Consider the following 14,089-nt stretch of genomic DNA (forward strand, 5'->3'; position numbering starts at 1 on the left):
TGGTGAAGGGCAAACCGAAACAGTCCATTGCACACCTGGAGGTGGTGGAGGAGGGCAGCTGTGGAAAGGCTGCTTTGCTCTTCTATTTCTGTCAGTGATTTACTGCCAAGGGGAAAACAAGACATTAGCTTTTTTAAAAAAAGAAATTTACCTTGGTTACCTAGATCATCATCTTCAGTTTTAACTGCATCGCTCAGCTTAGAGTCAGCCTAATGAATAAAGAAACTTGTCATTACAGTAAATCACCAGAAAGAGCAGGTTGCACATTTCCCATTGACAGTTATTTTAATGTTTATTACAACATGGTTTATGAATCCCTAAAGTTGATTCTTGTCAAAAAGACGTCATACACCGAAACAGAGTCAAGTAAACTACATAATAGAATATACACTAGCAAAGTTGAGTAATAGTCCAGCTAAAAATGTATTTGTGAATAGCTTATAGGGAAATAAGTAGGGGAATGGGATTGATGCCATTACTCTTAGAGCCAGCATAGACTCAATAGGTCAAAATTAAAATTTTGCTGAATGGGGAAAAATTCTTAACTATTGGAAATAATTATACACAGGACACTGCAACGTCAAAGTAGCCGAATCCTTAGATTTTCTTCAAGATTTACTAGAATGAGAGGGAGGGATTTTTTGTTCGATATGTTGGTCAATACAAATGCTTTGAATGATGAAGCACTGATGTTCCAAGCATTACCTGTCTGTGTAAAATGCCCCAGTCAAAATGAAAGGTGCTTGGTTATTCCAGCATATTGCCCCATTTTCATGGGGTAACAAACAGTTTCATTATCTTTGAGGAAACTTTAAATTTTCCATTTATCAAATAATCAATTTACTGCAAGGCTCATACGGTTATTCAAACAAAAACTCCTGATGACCGATGGGACTTGAAATGTTTCAAACAAAAACCATAACATAAAGGAGGAGTTGGCCATCTGGTCCTTTGAACCTGCTCAGCGATTTAAGATCATGTTCGATCTACCGCCTCAGCTCCATTTTCCTGTACTGCCTCATATCCCGTTTCCCTAGTATTTCTGAACACTGAGCCTCTGCAGACATTCAGGAGAATAATTCCCAAGACTCATTACTAAAGGTAGAAATTTCTCAAGTCCAGTCTTAAATGGCTTGCCCCTTTTCTGAAACAGTGCCCCTTGGTTTTAAACTGTCCAGTCAGGGGAAGCATCATCCATGCACCCAGCCTGTCAAGCCATTTGAACGTCTTGTGCATTTCAATGATTTCTTCATTCATTCTTCTAAACTCTAGACAATGCAGTTTCACCCTACACGATCTCTCCTCACACAGCAAACCTGCCATCCCTGGAACCAGTCTGGGGAATCTTTTCTACAGTTCTTCTATATCCTTTTGTTTTATTGAATGGAGACTAAAATAGTACACAATACTTCAGGTGCAATGCCACCAGGGTCTTACACAATTCCAAAAAGACTTCCTTACTCTCGCATTTAAAGCTTCTCAAAGGTTAAATACTATTTGCCCATCTAATCGCTTGCTGTGCCTGCTTTTTGGCCTTAAGTAATTTGTGTACAAGCACATCTAGGTCCATTTGAACATCAACCTACCCAACCTCTCACTATTCAAAAAATACTCTGGCTCGCTGTTATGTGCGCCAAAGTGGATAACCTGTTTCCCAAGTTACATTTCACCTATAGTGTCTTTGATCATTTGTTCAACTTGTCCATCTACCTTTGCAGTCTCTTTACATCCTCCTCACCATCCCTCAATTACACTCCCACCTAGATCAGCATCATCAATAAACATATAAATGGCAACTGGTCCCCTTTTTGACCTATAGGTGACCTTACAAAATGTCATCTGAAAGTCCAAAAACACCATATCCAATTGTTTTCCCCATATCTACCCAACTGATCACATCCTCAAAGAACTTCAACTAATTCAAACACGACTTTCCTATCATAAATTCACATCCATTCAATCTTTTCTTTTTAAATTCCAGTCTTCATTACAGACACCAGCATTTCCCCAACAAATTAGTAGTTTTCAGTTTTCAGTTTTCACTCTCTCCCTTAAATGCTGGGGTCATATTTGATTCCTTCCAACTCACATGAACAATTTCCGAATCTATAAACCTTTGGAAGATGATAACTAGAGCATCCATCACCTCTTTCAAACTCTGGGATGTCAATTATTAGGTTGTTGGAATTTACCAGCTTTCAAACTTGCTGATTGAATGGTGGAGTAGAGTCAATAGGCTGAATGGCCTATTCTGCTCTTATGGGCTTGTGCTTATGTCTATTATTTTTATTTTTTTTGACTATTACAGTATCTGCTGCCCTTCAAACAAAGGTTCAAAACAAAAAAAAAGAAATCAAAAATTTGGCAATACCTCTTCTAGGCTTTCTTCTGAAAAGAGATCATCAGTCTCTGGTTTGCTGATTTTATTCCAGAAATCCTCACCATAATCATCCTCTTCAATCACTTCATGCGAATTTAAAGCTTCACTTTCTGGAAGTGAAACAAACCTACAACTGTTAGCCCAGTGTCAGAGCTGGTCTTCAAATTCTATACATTGTATAACAGGATGAGTATAATAATCCATTTACAATTGAATAGTTTACACTTCACATTTTTCTAATGTACATTTGCACAAAGGATTTAAGATCTGAATCTGCTGTGCAGCTAGAATAAGTCTATTTCTGCCAGCTGCAACCTTCTGTGAAATTAACTAAAGTTGCAGCTCAAAAATCATATAGCCTAAAGCTTAAATATTCATCCATTTGGTGGATGCAATGGTTATTCAATCACCTCTAATGGCATCCTGTGTTACATGGTTACCAGGAACTACTTCTGCACCCCAGGTAAGCCTTCCTACAGACCTCCAGATTTGCAGAACTGTCTCCTCCTGTTCCTTCACCTTAAAAAAAAGGTAGATGTATACAGAAGACAAAAGAAATATTAATACAGTCGACCCAAGAGATAAGGAGGATTATTAAAAGTTCTCCATCAGCTGCCCTACTATCCTATTAAATATTGTTTTATTCATTTCAAGTTTAAGACCACTGCTCTGTACAGCTATGATAACTATTTACACCTTAATCTGCTCTTTGGAATTTTAGCCCAATATTGATCTTCAGATGAAATGTTTTGTGCATGGCTCCAGATATCGATATACTGTACCTTCCAATTCAAATATATTCTCATTACTGCTTGGAAGTTCCTCAGCTTTATTTTCAGGTTCCTGAGTCAGATCGTTCTCTTCCTTGCTCTCTGTACTTTGGTCTTTCAACAACATTTCATCCAAGGTTTTCAATTCTTCTGAGATTTTTTCTACTTTGCGCTTGGTGTCAGCTAAAGATGGTGTCAGAAAAAAAAACAAAGGAGTCAATACTTAGAATTTGAAGAAAAAGCATCATCTCCAACTACTAGACTTCTATCAAGGATTGGACCTCTGGGCCTTCTAGATAAACTTTTGGGTGTTGAACAATCTATCAATCTGGAAAGGCAACATAAGGAGGACATAAATAATCATCCAGAAATAGTAGGGGACAGAGGGTCCAGTGAGATGGAGGAACTGAGAGAAATACTTGTTAGTAGGGAAGTGGTGTTAGGTAAATTGAAGGGATTGAAGGCAGATAAATCCCCAGGGCCAGATGGTCTGCATCCTAGAGTGCTTAAGGAAGTAGCCCAAGAAATAGTGGATGCATTAGTGATAATTTTTCAAATCTCGTTAGATTCTGGACTAGTTCCTGAGGATTGGAGGGTGGCTAATGTAACTCCACTTTTTAAAAAAGGAGGGAGAGAGAAACCAGGGAATTATAGACCGAATAGCCTAACGTCGGTGGTGGGGAAACTGCTGGAGTCAGTTATCAAGGATGTGATAACAGCACATTTGGAAAGCGGTGAAATGATCGGACAAAGTCAGCATGGATTTGTGAAAGGAAAATCATGTCTGACAAATCTCAGAATTTTTTGAGGATGTAACTAGTAGAGTGGATAGGGGAGAACCAGTGGATGTGGTATATTTGGATTTTCAAAAGGCTTTTGACAAGGTCCCACACAGGAGATTAGTGTGCAAACTTAAAGCACACGGTATTGGGGGTAAGGTATTGGTGTGGGTGGAGAATTGGTTAGCAGACAGGAAGCAAAGAGTGGGAATAAACGGGACCTTTTCAGAATGGCAGGCGGTGACTAGTGGGGTACCGCAAGGCTCAGTGCTGGGACCCCAGTTGTTTACAATATATATTAATGACTTGGATGAGGGAATTAAATGCAGCATCTCCAAGTTTGCGGATGACACGAAGCTGGGTGGCAGTGTTAGCTGTGAGGAGGATGCTAAGAGGATGCAGGGTGACTTGGATAGGTTGGGTGAGTGGGCAAATTCATGGCAGATGCAATTTAATGTGGATAAATGTGAAGTTATCCACTTGGGTGGCAAAAATAGGAAAACAGATTATTATCTGAATGGTGGCCGATTAGGAAAAGGGGAGGTGCAACGAGACCTGGGTGTCATTATACACCAGTCATTGAAAGTGGGCATGCAGGTACAGCAGGCTGTGAAAAAGGCGAATGGTATGCTGGCATTTATAGCAAGAGGATTCGAGTACAGGAGCAGGGAGGTACTACTGCAGTTGTACAAGGCCTTGGTGAGACTACACCTGGAGTATTGTGTGCAGTTTTGGTCCCCTAATCTGAGGAAAGACATCCTTGCCATAGAGGGAGTACAAAGAAGGTTCACCAGATTGATTCCTGGGATGGCAGGACTTTCATATGAAGAAAGACTGGATGAACTGGGCTTGTACTCGTTGGAATTTAGAAGATTGAGGGGGGATCTGATTGAAACGTATAAGATCCTAAAGGGATTGGACAGGCTCGATGCAGGAAGATTGTTCCCGATATTGGGGAAGTCCAGAACGAGGGGCCACAGTTTGAGGATAGAGGGGAAGCCTTTTAGGACCGAGATTAGGAAAAACTTCTTCACACAGAGAGTGGTGAATCTGTGGAATTCTCTGCCACAGGAAACAGTTGAGGCCAGTTCATTGGCTATATTTAAGAGGGAGTTAGATATGGCCCTTGTGGCTACGGGGGTCAGGGGGTATGGAGGGAAGGCTGGGGCGGGGTTCTGAGTTGGATGATCAGCCATGATCATAATAAATGGTGGTGCAGGCTCAAAGGGCCGAATGGCCTACTCCTGCACCTATTTTCTATGTTTCTATAACAGAACTATCTGTGTGGAAATCTAAATAAATAGGTTACCACAAGATTGAGTCATTGTTTAGCCTGGGTTGGAAAAAGACAACAGGTTAGATACAATTTATGTTGCCAACGACAAATAAACAAAATCCACTAATATAAATAAAAAAATGACAGCAGTTTCATTGTAACAGAAATCACACTTTGAGCTAACACTAATCATCAGAAGATCAGCTTCAGATTCATAAGGTTGGGATTTCAAATGAAATGTGACATCGACAGCCAATAGGTAGATGATTGGTTGGTGAGAATGTTACCTTCTTTTAGCCAAGGTGGTGCTCTCAATTAAGGTGGGAGTTAAAATTTGCGATTACTTAGGTTATTTTAGCAGAGATAATCTACTATAGCATTAAGAATATGTGAGAATAGCCAAGTGAATAAAAACTAAAACACTCCCTATACACTCACAACTGTGTAGCCAGATTCTGCTCCAATTCCATCTACAATTTTACAGCTGATACCACCACTATGGGCTGGGACTCAAACAATGATAAACTGGATTACAGCAAGGAGATTGTCAATCTGGTGGGATGGTGCTTGTTACGACAACAACCTTTCCCTCAACATCAACAAAACAAAAGAGCTGGTCAGTGACTTCAGGAAGTGCGGAGGGTGGGGGGGGGGGGAGGAAAAAGAGAGAAAACACTTGTTTACATCAATGGTGCTGAGATCAAGAGGGTTGATAGTTTCAAGTTCTTAGGAGTGGATTTCACCAATAGCCTGCCCTGGTTAATCCTCTAACATCATGGCCAAGAACACTTCAACTTTCCACGGTGTCACTGCAGAGAACATTCAAGGGAAAAGTAATACAAATGGGAATAGGCCAGTGTGGTAAAGGAGAGCAAAGCAAAGCAGAGAGAGTTACACAAGAACAGGTTTAAAGAAAAATAAAACATTGAAACTACAAAAAAAAGGCATCGAACAACACTCGTAACACAATGGATGAACTAATGGCACAAATACTTATGGGTTTAATTCTAAAAGTCTAGAATTAGACAATGAGCTTAAATCATTGCAATTTCATATTATAGCACACAGAACAGTACAGCATAGGAACAGGCCCTTCAGCCCATGATGTTGTGTTAAACTAATTAACAATCAAATGTCCAGCCTTCTGCCTATTCAATGTCCATTTCCTTCGACTCCCTGCACATTCATGTGTCTAAGAGCCTCTTGAATACCTATATTGTATTTGCCTCCACCACTACCCAGGCAGTACTACCCAGACTGTACAAAATCATAGTGAAATTTTGATCATACCGTTCTGCAAATTATCAATTTAAATACCTAGCAACACACACAAAATGCTGGAGGAACTCAGCAGGTCAGGCCCGAAACGTCAACTGTACTTTTTCCCCCCATCATAGATGCTGCCTGGCTTGAGTTGCTCCAGCATTTTGTGTGTGTGTTGGTTGGATTTCCAGCATTTGCATATTTTCTCTTGTTTGTAATTTAAATACCTAGACACTTTTTTTGTTAATAAACATTACTTGCAAAGGAAACACCATTCTAGCAATAAATGATCGCCTGAGACAACGGCATAATCCCAGGATGCTTCAGAAGTAGATGTTAATTTAGAAAAAGTCCTAACATTATGTGGAATTTTGACTGCTCTGCTTTGCAAATTATTCTTGTTATGAAGGGAATACTTTAATGTGGCTCTCTCTCTCTGTCAAATATTTTCCTTCAAAGACCAAAGACTTAAAATATCAAGACCGCTAAATGAAATATTAAAGAAAAATTGCTACATCCAAGCAAGTTTGATATACCCAATAACATTTGCAATTTGAGGTGATTTGATATCAAACCTTCAGACCCAGTTAACAATCAATTCTTTATCCTTGCATTCAAGTTACTCACTGGATTCGATGTTTATAGTTTCTTCTAATGCAACACCATCTACCTGCACCATCTCAATATCACTCGAATCCTCTAATTTCTGTAGATCAATCTCAGTTCTGCATGAACTCAACCGCCAAGTCTCCACAACCTACTGGAGGAGAATTCCAAAGGTTCACTACTCTTCAGTTCAAAAAAATACTCATTTCAATCCCAAATGGGCCAACTCTTATTATGAGACTCACTCTTAGTTCTGGACTCCTTAGCCTGGGAAATCATCTACCTTCTTTCCAACTTTCAAACCCTGTTAGAATTCTGCATATTTCAAATATAGTCAGCTATTATTCTTCTAAACTCAAAAGAATGAGCAAATCAGCTAATCGAGCAAATTGTTACTATACGTCTTCTACAGCAAGTATACAGAGTTATTTTGTAATTACTGTTCTGTGACTTGTGTACAAGGATACCCAGGGCACACTTTTTTTAAAAAAAAATATAAACATCACTTCCCAATATCGCTCCATTTGAAAACAGTGATTTGGAGCTTTTGAGAAGTGTAGAAGGTAACAATTCCAATATGCAATTTAATAGTGTTTGAAATATTGTTTTTGATAACTTTTTCATCAGTATTACTTCCCCAACTCTGCAAGACTCAAAACTTTTCAGACCAGAATCCAAAAAGCTGACGTCAGGGTCCAGGAAACAACCTGATTGGGAGTAAAGTGGAATGAAATAACCTGTTTTTTTGATGGAAAGTTAACAAACATTTAAGCAAGAAAAAGACTAGGTAAGCCAGAGCACTCAACTAAGGGAATGCCAAAACCAAAAGCCAAGGCCCCTGCAACAAAGGAAAGCACACTTCCATACCGTGGATGTTTTTCCTGCCCATCTGGCTTCACCTATCACTTTCTTACTTACTCTCCCCACCACCACCTTTTTATTCTGGCACCTTTCCCCCTTCCTTTCCAGTCCTGAAGGGAGGGGGGTGTCTCAGTCTGATACATCAACTGTTTATTTATTTCCATAGATGCTGCCTGACCTGCTGAGTTCCTCCAGCATCTTGTGCGTGATGTTTTTTCATTACTGCTTTAAACTTTTAAGAGAAGGATGAGAAGCTAAGTTTTTTTTTACAACCCCCCCCCATTTTGAATACATGTCCCTTATACGCAATGAGTTTAGTATTACTGTATTGTCTATAGATTTTCTATAGCCAAGCCTTATTGCTTTTCTTTGCCAACTACTTCCCCTTACTAAATCAAAGGAACAAATCATTATTCCAGGACAAGTAGGTCAAAGGACAAGTCAGAAAAACAAAATGGCCATAGGACAGTAAGCCAATGAAAGTACAGTTATTTCACAAGGAAGTAATACAAATAATTTTAAATACTGGTGCTAATAGAAGTCATCTAGTGTGTATTAGTTAACCTATTCTTGTCAGATTGAAGATATGAAAATTTCACTACTCACAGACTTGGGCCTTGACGTATTCAACATATTGCTCTGGGCTGAGGGCAGGCTGACACTTAATTGGATGAGGCTTGGAAACAACAGCAGGACGCAAGTAAGGGTGATGGCAGATACGAGTGGTGTGGATTGTTATCACATAATTGCAAGACTGGGGTTCATCAACTCGAGCTATGAAATCTCCCGATCCTTCTTCACACATAAACTATTAAAAATACAATAAAAGGAAGTTATGAAATTTGATTAACACATGGAAATTAGCAATTAGTAGAAGTAATCTCAATTGAACAGTACATCTACCAACAAGCAAATATGATCAATACTTCCTCTCCTTCGAAGCAATTCATCATTTTAATTTATCTAAACACTCGAGTACATAACCAAGCAGCAGCCTCAAACACTTGGACATTCAGGAATTAGTTGGTTCTTTAAAATAATCCAGAATTTGATGGATATTCATCTGATGCCAATTCAAGAATTACCAAGATCTACTGAATCCTATTTCTCAATTTGATATGGTGAGACTTGTACTTAATTTCCAGGTTGCTCAACTAGCACTTGGCTTCCAGTCTTTTTATAAGTCCCCATATTGACCACATAGGGCAGCATAAACACTTGGGTTCAAGTCAAAGCAAGCTGTGAAGGCAGCAGTTATTTCTCCCATATTATACCTACTTCGAACAAATGAAATTGCAGATACTGAAATCTCAAACAAGAACAAAAATCTTGCTGCAGATGCTGCTTCACTGGCTGCATTCACCTAGCATTTGTTTCTATTTCTTACACCTAGCCAGATCTGATGCTGCTCTCAATCACAGACACTTTTCCATTACTGCTTGCCCAGACCTGAATGACCTGCTATAACAACTCAACCTCCTTCCACTATTGATGCTGTCCTCACCCACATCTCCCCCATTTCCTGTATATCTGTGCTCAACCCATCTTTTTGCCACCTTAATAGTGATAAGAGTTCATCACGTCCTTACCTACTACCCATCAGCATCCACACCCAACACATTATCTTCTGCAACTTCCACCATCTCCAAAGGGTGAAATCACACCACTAAGTCACACGCTAACCTTCTGCAGGGATTGCTCACTTCATGATTCCCTTGTCTATTCATCTCTCCCCACTAATCTCCCTCCCAGCACTTATCCCTGCAAATGACCCAAGTACTACAACTGCCATACACCTCCTTCCTCACCTCCATTCAGGGCCCCTTGCAGTCCTTCCAGGTGAGGCAGCACCTCACCTGTGAACCTGCTGGGGTCGCGCATGTATCCGGTGCTCCCGATGTGGCCTCCTCTACATTAGTGAGACCCATAAATTGGGGGACTGCTTCATCGCACACCTCCGCACCATCTGTCACAAGCTGGACTTTCCGGTGGCCAAACACTTTAATTCAGATCCCCATTCCAACGTGTTGGTCCATGGCCTCCTCTTGTGCCAAGATGAGGCCACCCTCAGGGTGGAGAAGCAACACCTTATATTCCACCTGGGTAGCCTCCAATCTCATAGCATGAATAAAGATTTCTCCTTCCAGTGAACAAATTTTGCACCCCCCCCCACCAATTCTATACTCTGACCTTTTACTTCCTCTCACCTGCCTAGTACTTCCCTCTGGGTCCTCTCCTATCAGATTCCTTCTTCTCCAGCCCACCCACCTGGCTTCACCCATCACCTTCCAGCTAGTCTCCTCTTTCTTCACCCCCTCCCCTGAGACGTCAACTGGCCTGAAACGTCAACTGTCCATTCATTTCCACAGAGGCTGCCTAACCTGCTGAGCTCCTCCAGCATTTTGTGTGTGTTGTTTCAGATTTCCAGCATCTGCAGACTTCATGTTTATGTTTTTCTTGTAAGTGCTGCTAAACTAATGTGCCGGTGAAGTTGCTTCAAGTAAGTTTTTCATTGCACCTGTGTATACATGTACTTGTGCATACAACAATAAACCCAACTTTGACTCTTACACCATTAAGAGGTAATATTAAAAAAGTCACTCCAAAGTAAATGGTATACTAAAAGTGAAATAAACCAAAAAAGATGGATTCAAGCCAAGGAGAATTTAATCTTTTGACTATGAACACACAGCTGATTTCAGGATTTAAGTAAACGATTAAAGTACATTATTAAACCAATTTCTAAGATAAACTGTACACTTACTCTCACTTCAGCCTCTCTTGGCTTTTCATTAAGGTCACACTTCGATCCATTGACATAAGTCTGACTATGATATCTCTTCAAGTTATGTTGTTTTGAAGCCTGCAAATAAAAGGGATTAAAAAATACAATTAACTTGCAATTTTAAAAGCTTGTAATTCAACTTTTATTACGCAATTCACTATCTATAAACAGTAATTAAAAAGTCATGCTGCAATTAGAAGCAAACCGCAAACTTCCGCTAATGCCCACCTCCCCCTCGTATCCCATCCGTTATTTATTTATACACACACATTCTTTCTCTCTTTCTCCTTTTTCTCCCTGTCCCTCTCACTATACCCCTTGCCCATCCTCTGGGTTTTTCCCCCTCCCCCTTTTCCTTCTCCCTGGGCCTCCTGTCCCATGATCCTCTCGTATCTCTTTTGCCAATCACCTGTCCAGCTCTTGGCTCCATCCTTCCCCCTCCTGTCTTCTCCTATCATTTTGGATCTCCCCCTCCCCCTCCCACTTTCAAATCTCTTACTCACTCTTCCTTCAGTTAGTCTTGACGAAGGGTCTCGGCCTGAAACGTCGACTGTACCTCTTCCTAGAGATGCTGCCTGGCCTGCTGTGTTCACCAGCAACTTTGATGTGTGTTGCAAATAGCTTTCTCCTTTTACTGGTTTCAATTTCATGGGCACTTGCTTTCCTTCAGATCTTGGCTGAATTGATCAACATCCAAGCTCTGGTCTTGACAAGCTATCCAATACCTTCTGACTGGGAATTGTGGATGAAGGTGGAAGAGCTGGGAAGCACATTGCCACCATCTGATCCTGTGTTCTCCACAAGCACTATCTGACAGTAGTGACTAAATAATGGTTATGTTCAAAATGCTGTCTAATTTACTTATATTACCAATACAATATTCCAAGAACTCATCTCTGCTCAGACTGATGTCAAATAACTCATTAACTTTGAATGGCAACTACTCACTATCTTAGCTAGATGACACAAGTATTGTTTTCACAAGTAGAGAGAAAAATTTGCCGCAATGACACAACTGTGACAAATGAGAAAATTGCAGTCGCTTTTATAGCTACATCTACATGCATTCAAAAAAGTCAGCAAGCTGGATACAGAAAAAGAGGAATAAGGTATGTTATTCTTTCATTTACAACTTAGAAAATTTTTAAAATATTAAATATCTCAAGCTTCTTTTTATTAAAATATCATTTGAAAGCTATCTGATGGTTAATTTTGTTTCTCAACAAATGCACCATTGAAGAATGAGTGAAAAGGCAACTATGGAAGATTAGCAGACCAGCTTAACATTTGACTTGGGGCATTTTTTTAAAAACTACAAGTATATATTTTAAATGCAACATTCAGCTTCAGTATTCATAAAACAGAAAGGAGCTTGTACCTGCACAATTACAGGATGCTGCAAATTAGTAGATCCCTGTGATCTTACCATGATTTACTACATTCTTCCAGGGCTCCAAAGCAAGTTATAAAAGTACAACACTTCAATTTATGCAAGGAAGCTTGTGATAAATATTTGCGCACAACTCAGTAATGCAGTAACCATGATAGAGAACAATTACATGCATAAAAGAACTTTTATTTGTATAGCGCCATTCATGACATCTCACAGGAATTATGTACTTTTGAGGAGCAGTGACTATTGCAAAAAAAATGTAGCAGCCAATTTGCGCACAGCAAGGTCCCATGAACAGCAATAAGACACCCGGCCATTTATTTTTATCATCTTGGTTAAGAGATGAATATGGGTCAGGACACCAGATTATTTTCTGGACAGAAGTGGCTTCTGTTTAAACATATCACTGAAAAAGTGCCCCAAGGATGTACCACTCCCTCTGTTCAGCCCTGAAGTATCAGCTCAAATTACAGACTCAGCCTTGAATGGACTCAGACACATGAAATTCCAATTCTTGAGGCAAGAACAAAGTTGGCATCATCCCATTAAAGAGCCTGAAGATCAACATTAAATAATCAGAGGAAAGAATAGATATATAAATAAAATTCAAGGTATAAAACTAGAGTTAATTGCTCATATCTGTACAAGGTTAGTAACCAAAGCAATTTGGCTTGAGCAGAAACCATAAACACAAGAGGTTCTGCAGACGCTGAAAATCCAGAGTAACACGTACAAAATGCTGGAGGAACTGAGCAGATCAGGCAGCATCTATGGAAAGGAACAGTGTTGACGTTTCGGGCTGAGACCCATCAAGAATGATAAAGGGTCTTGACCCAAAATATCGACACTGTTCCTTTCCATAGATGCTACCTGACCTGCTCAGTTCCTCCAGCATTTTGCATGTGTTTCTTTGGCTTGAGTAGATCTGAACAACAACATACATTTAAAATTTTGATCTACTGGCACCCACAATAGTGTGACACCAGATCAGCCTACCTATGATGCGAATTATATCCTTACCTTTGCAGTTTCATTGTTCCAGTCAAATTCAGATTCATAAAACCCAAGATACATCACATCTCCTTTAACTTCAGAATCTGAACACAACAAGAAAATTACAGCTAAAATGCAAACTCCATCTTCAAAGTAGAGTTAAAAAGAGAACTTTATGCAGTGTTTGACAAACACAGCATTGATCTTGAAGCTGGCAATGTAGGCAACTTCAATTCTTTCAGTAGCACTTTAATAGCAATTGCTGTTATACAGCACAACTTCTCCATCATGGAAACTACCTTTCAGAGGCTCTTCTTTTCTAAGTCACTTGTTTTATCCAGTGCTCTTGCCTCCAATCACCATCTGCTTTTGCCTCTGAACTCTTAACTTGCCTGTTAAGAGGTCAACATCAAAGTTTTTAATATTCCAGGCCCATGCAGAGATTTCCCACAATTCGTGGGAAGATTTCTGGCAAGAAATCTAGTTGCAAACACATCTTGAGCGACACTGCAGATGCAGTGCTTTGCCTAATTGCCAGCGCTCTAAATTTTATCTCATTAATTAAACAGCAGCTTTAATGTATAAAGCAGATGGTTTTGCAGTTTAAAAAAAAGACTGCATGCGACTGTTCCAGTCACAGCAAACATTCAGGCACACAGTAAGAACAGGCAAATAGCTTTAAAGAAAATCAGTCCTGTATCCATCAGCAAAATAGCAAACGTTGTATTTCTAGGGAATGACTTCAAAGAATTAAAGCAAAATTGTGCTGTATTCTTCCCCTCTCTACTGCAGATAATGTGCAGCTTCAATTGGTGGGGAGGTGACAGTCAAGAAAGGGGTGCAAGACTATGTATATCCTTGCACAAGCAAAGATTCAAAAACTAGAAGCTAGGAATTGCTTTTATAGCTGAACTGTCTGGCTTTGAAAAGACACTTTAAAGCTCATTTTGCAGACCTTGTTAAAAATCTAGAGTTCAGTAGGC

General features: G+C 39.8%; 1 protein-coding gene across 2 annotated transcripts in view; it reads right to left on the minus strand.

The window, feature by feature from the left end:
- The window catches only part of os9 (OS9 endoplasmic reticulum lectin), a 75,535-nt gene that overhangs the window by 26,016 nt on the left and 35,430 nt on the right, over positions 1 to 14,089 (minus strand). For both annotated transcript variants that reach the window (XM_063037308.1, XM_063037307.1), the window contains exons 4-9: positions 13,134 to 13,210; positions 10,700 to 10,798; positions 8,542 to 8,743; positions 3,163 to 3,333; positions 2,372 to 2,490; positions 152 to 209 (exon numbers count right to left, since the gene is read on the minus strand). In XM_063037308.1, the coding sequence (XP_062893378.1) occupies positions 152 to 209; positions 2,372 to 2,490; positions 3,163 to 3,333; positions 8,542 to 8,743; positions 10,700 to 10,798; positions 13,134 to 13,210 (726 nt within the window). The remainder of the gene's footprint in view (positions 1 to 151; positions 210 to 2,371; positions 2,491 to 3,162; positions 3,334 to 8,541; positions 8,744 to 10,699; positions 10,799 to 13,133; positions 13,211 to 14,089) is intronic.

The sequence above is a fragment of the Mobula hypostoma genome, chromosome X1 (genome assembly GCF_963921235.1).
Source record: "Mobula hypostoma chromosome X1, sMobHyp1.1, whole genome shotgun sequence".
Lineage (NCBI taxonomy): Eukaryota > Metazoa > Chordata > Chondrichthyes > Myliobatiformes > Myliobatidae > Mobula > Mobula hypostoma.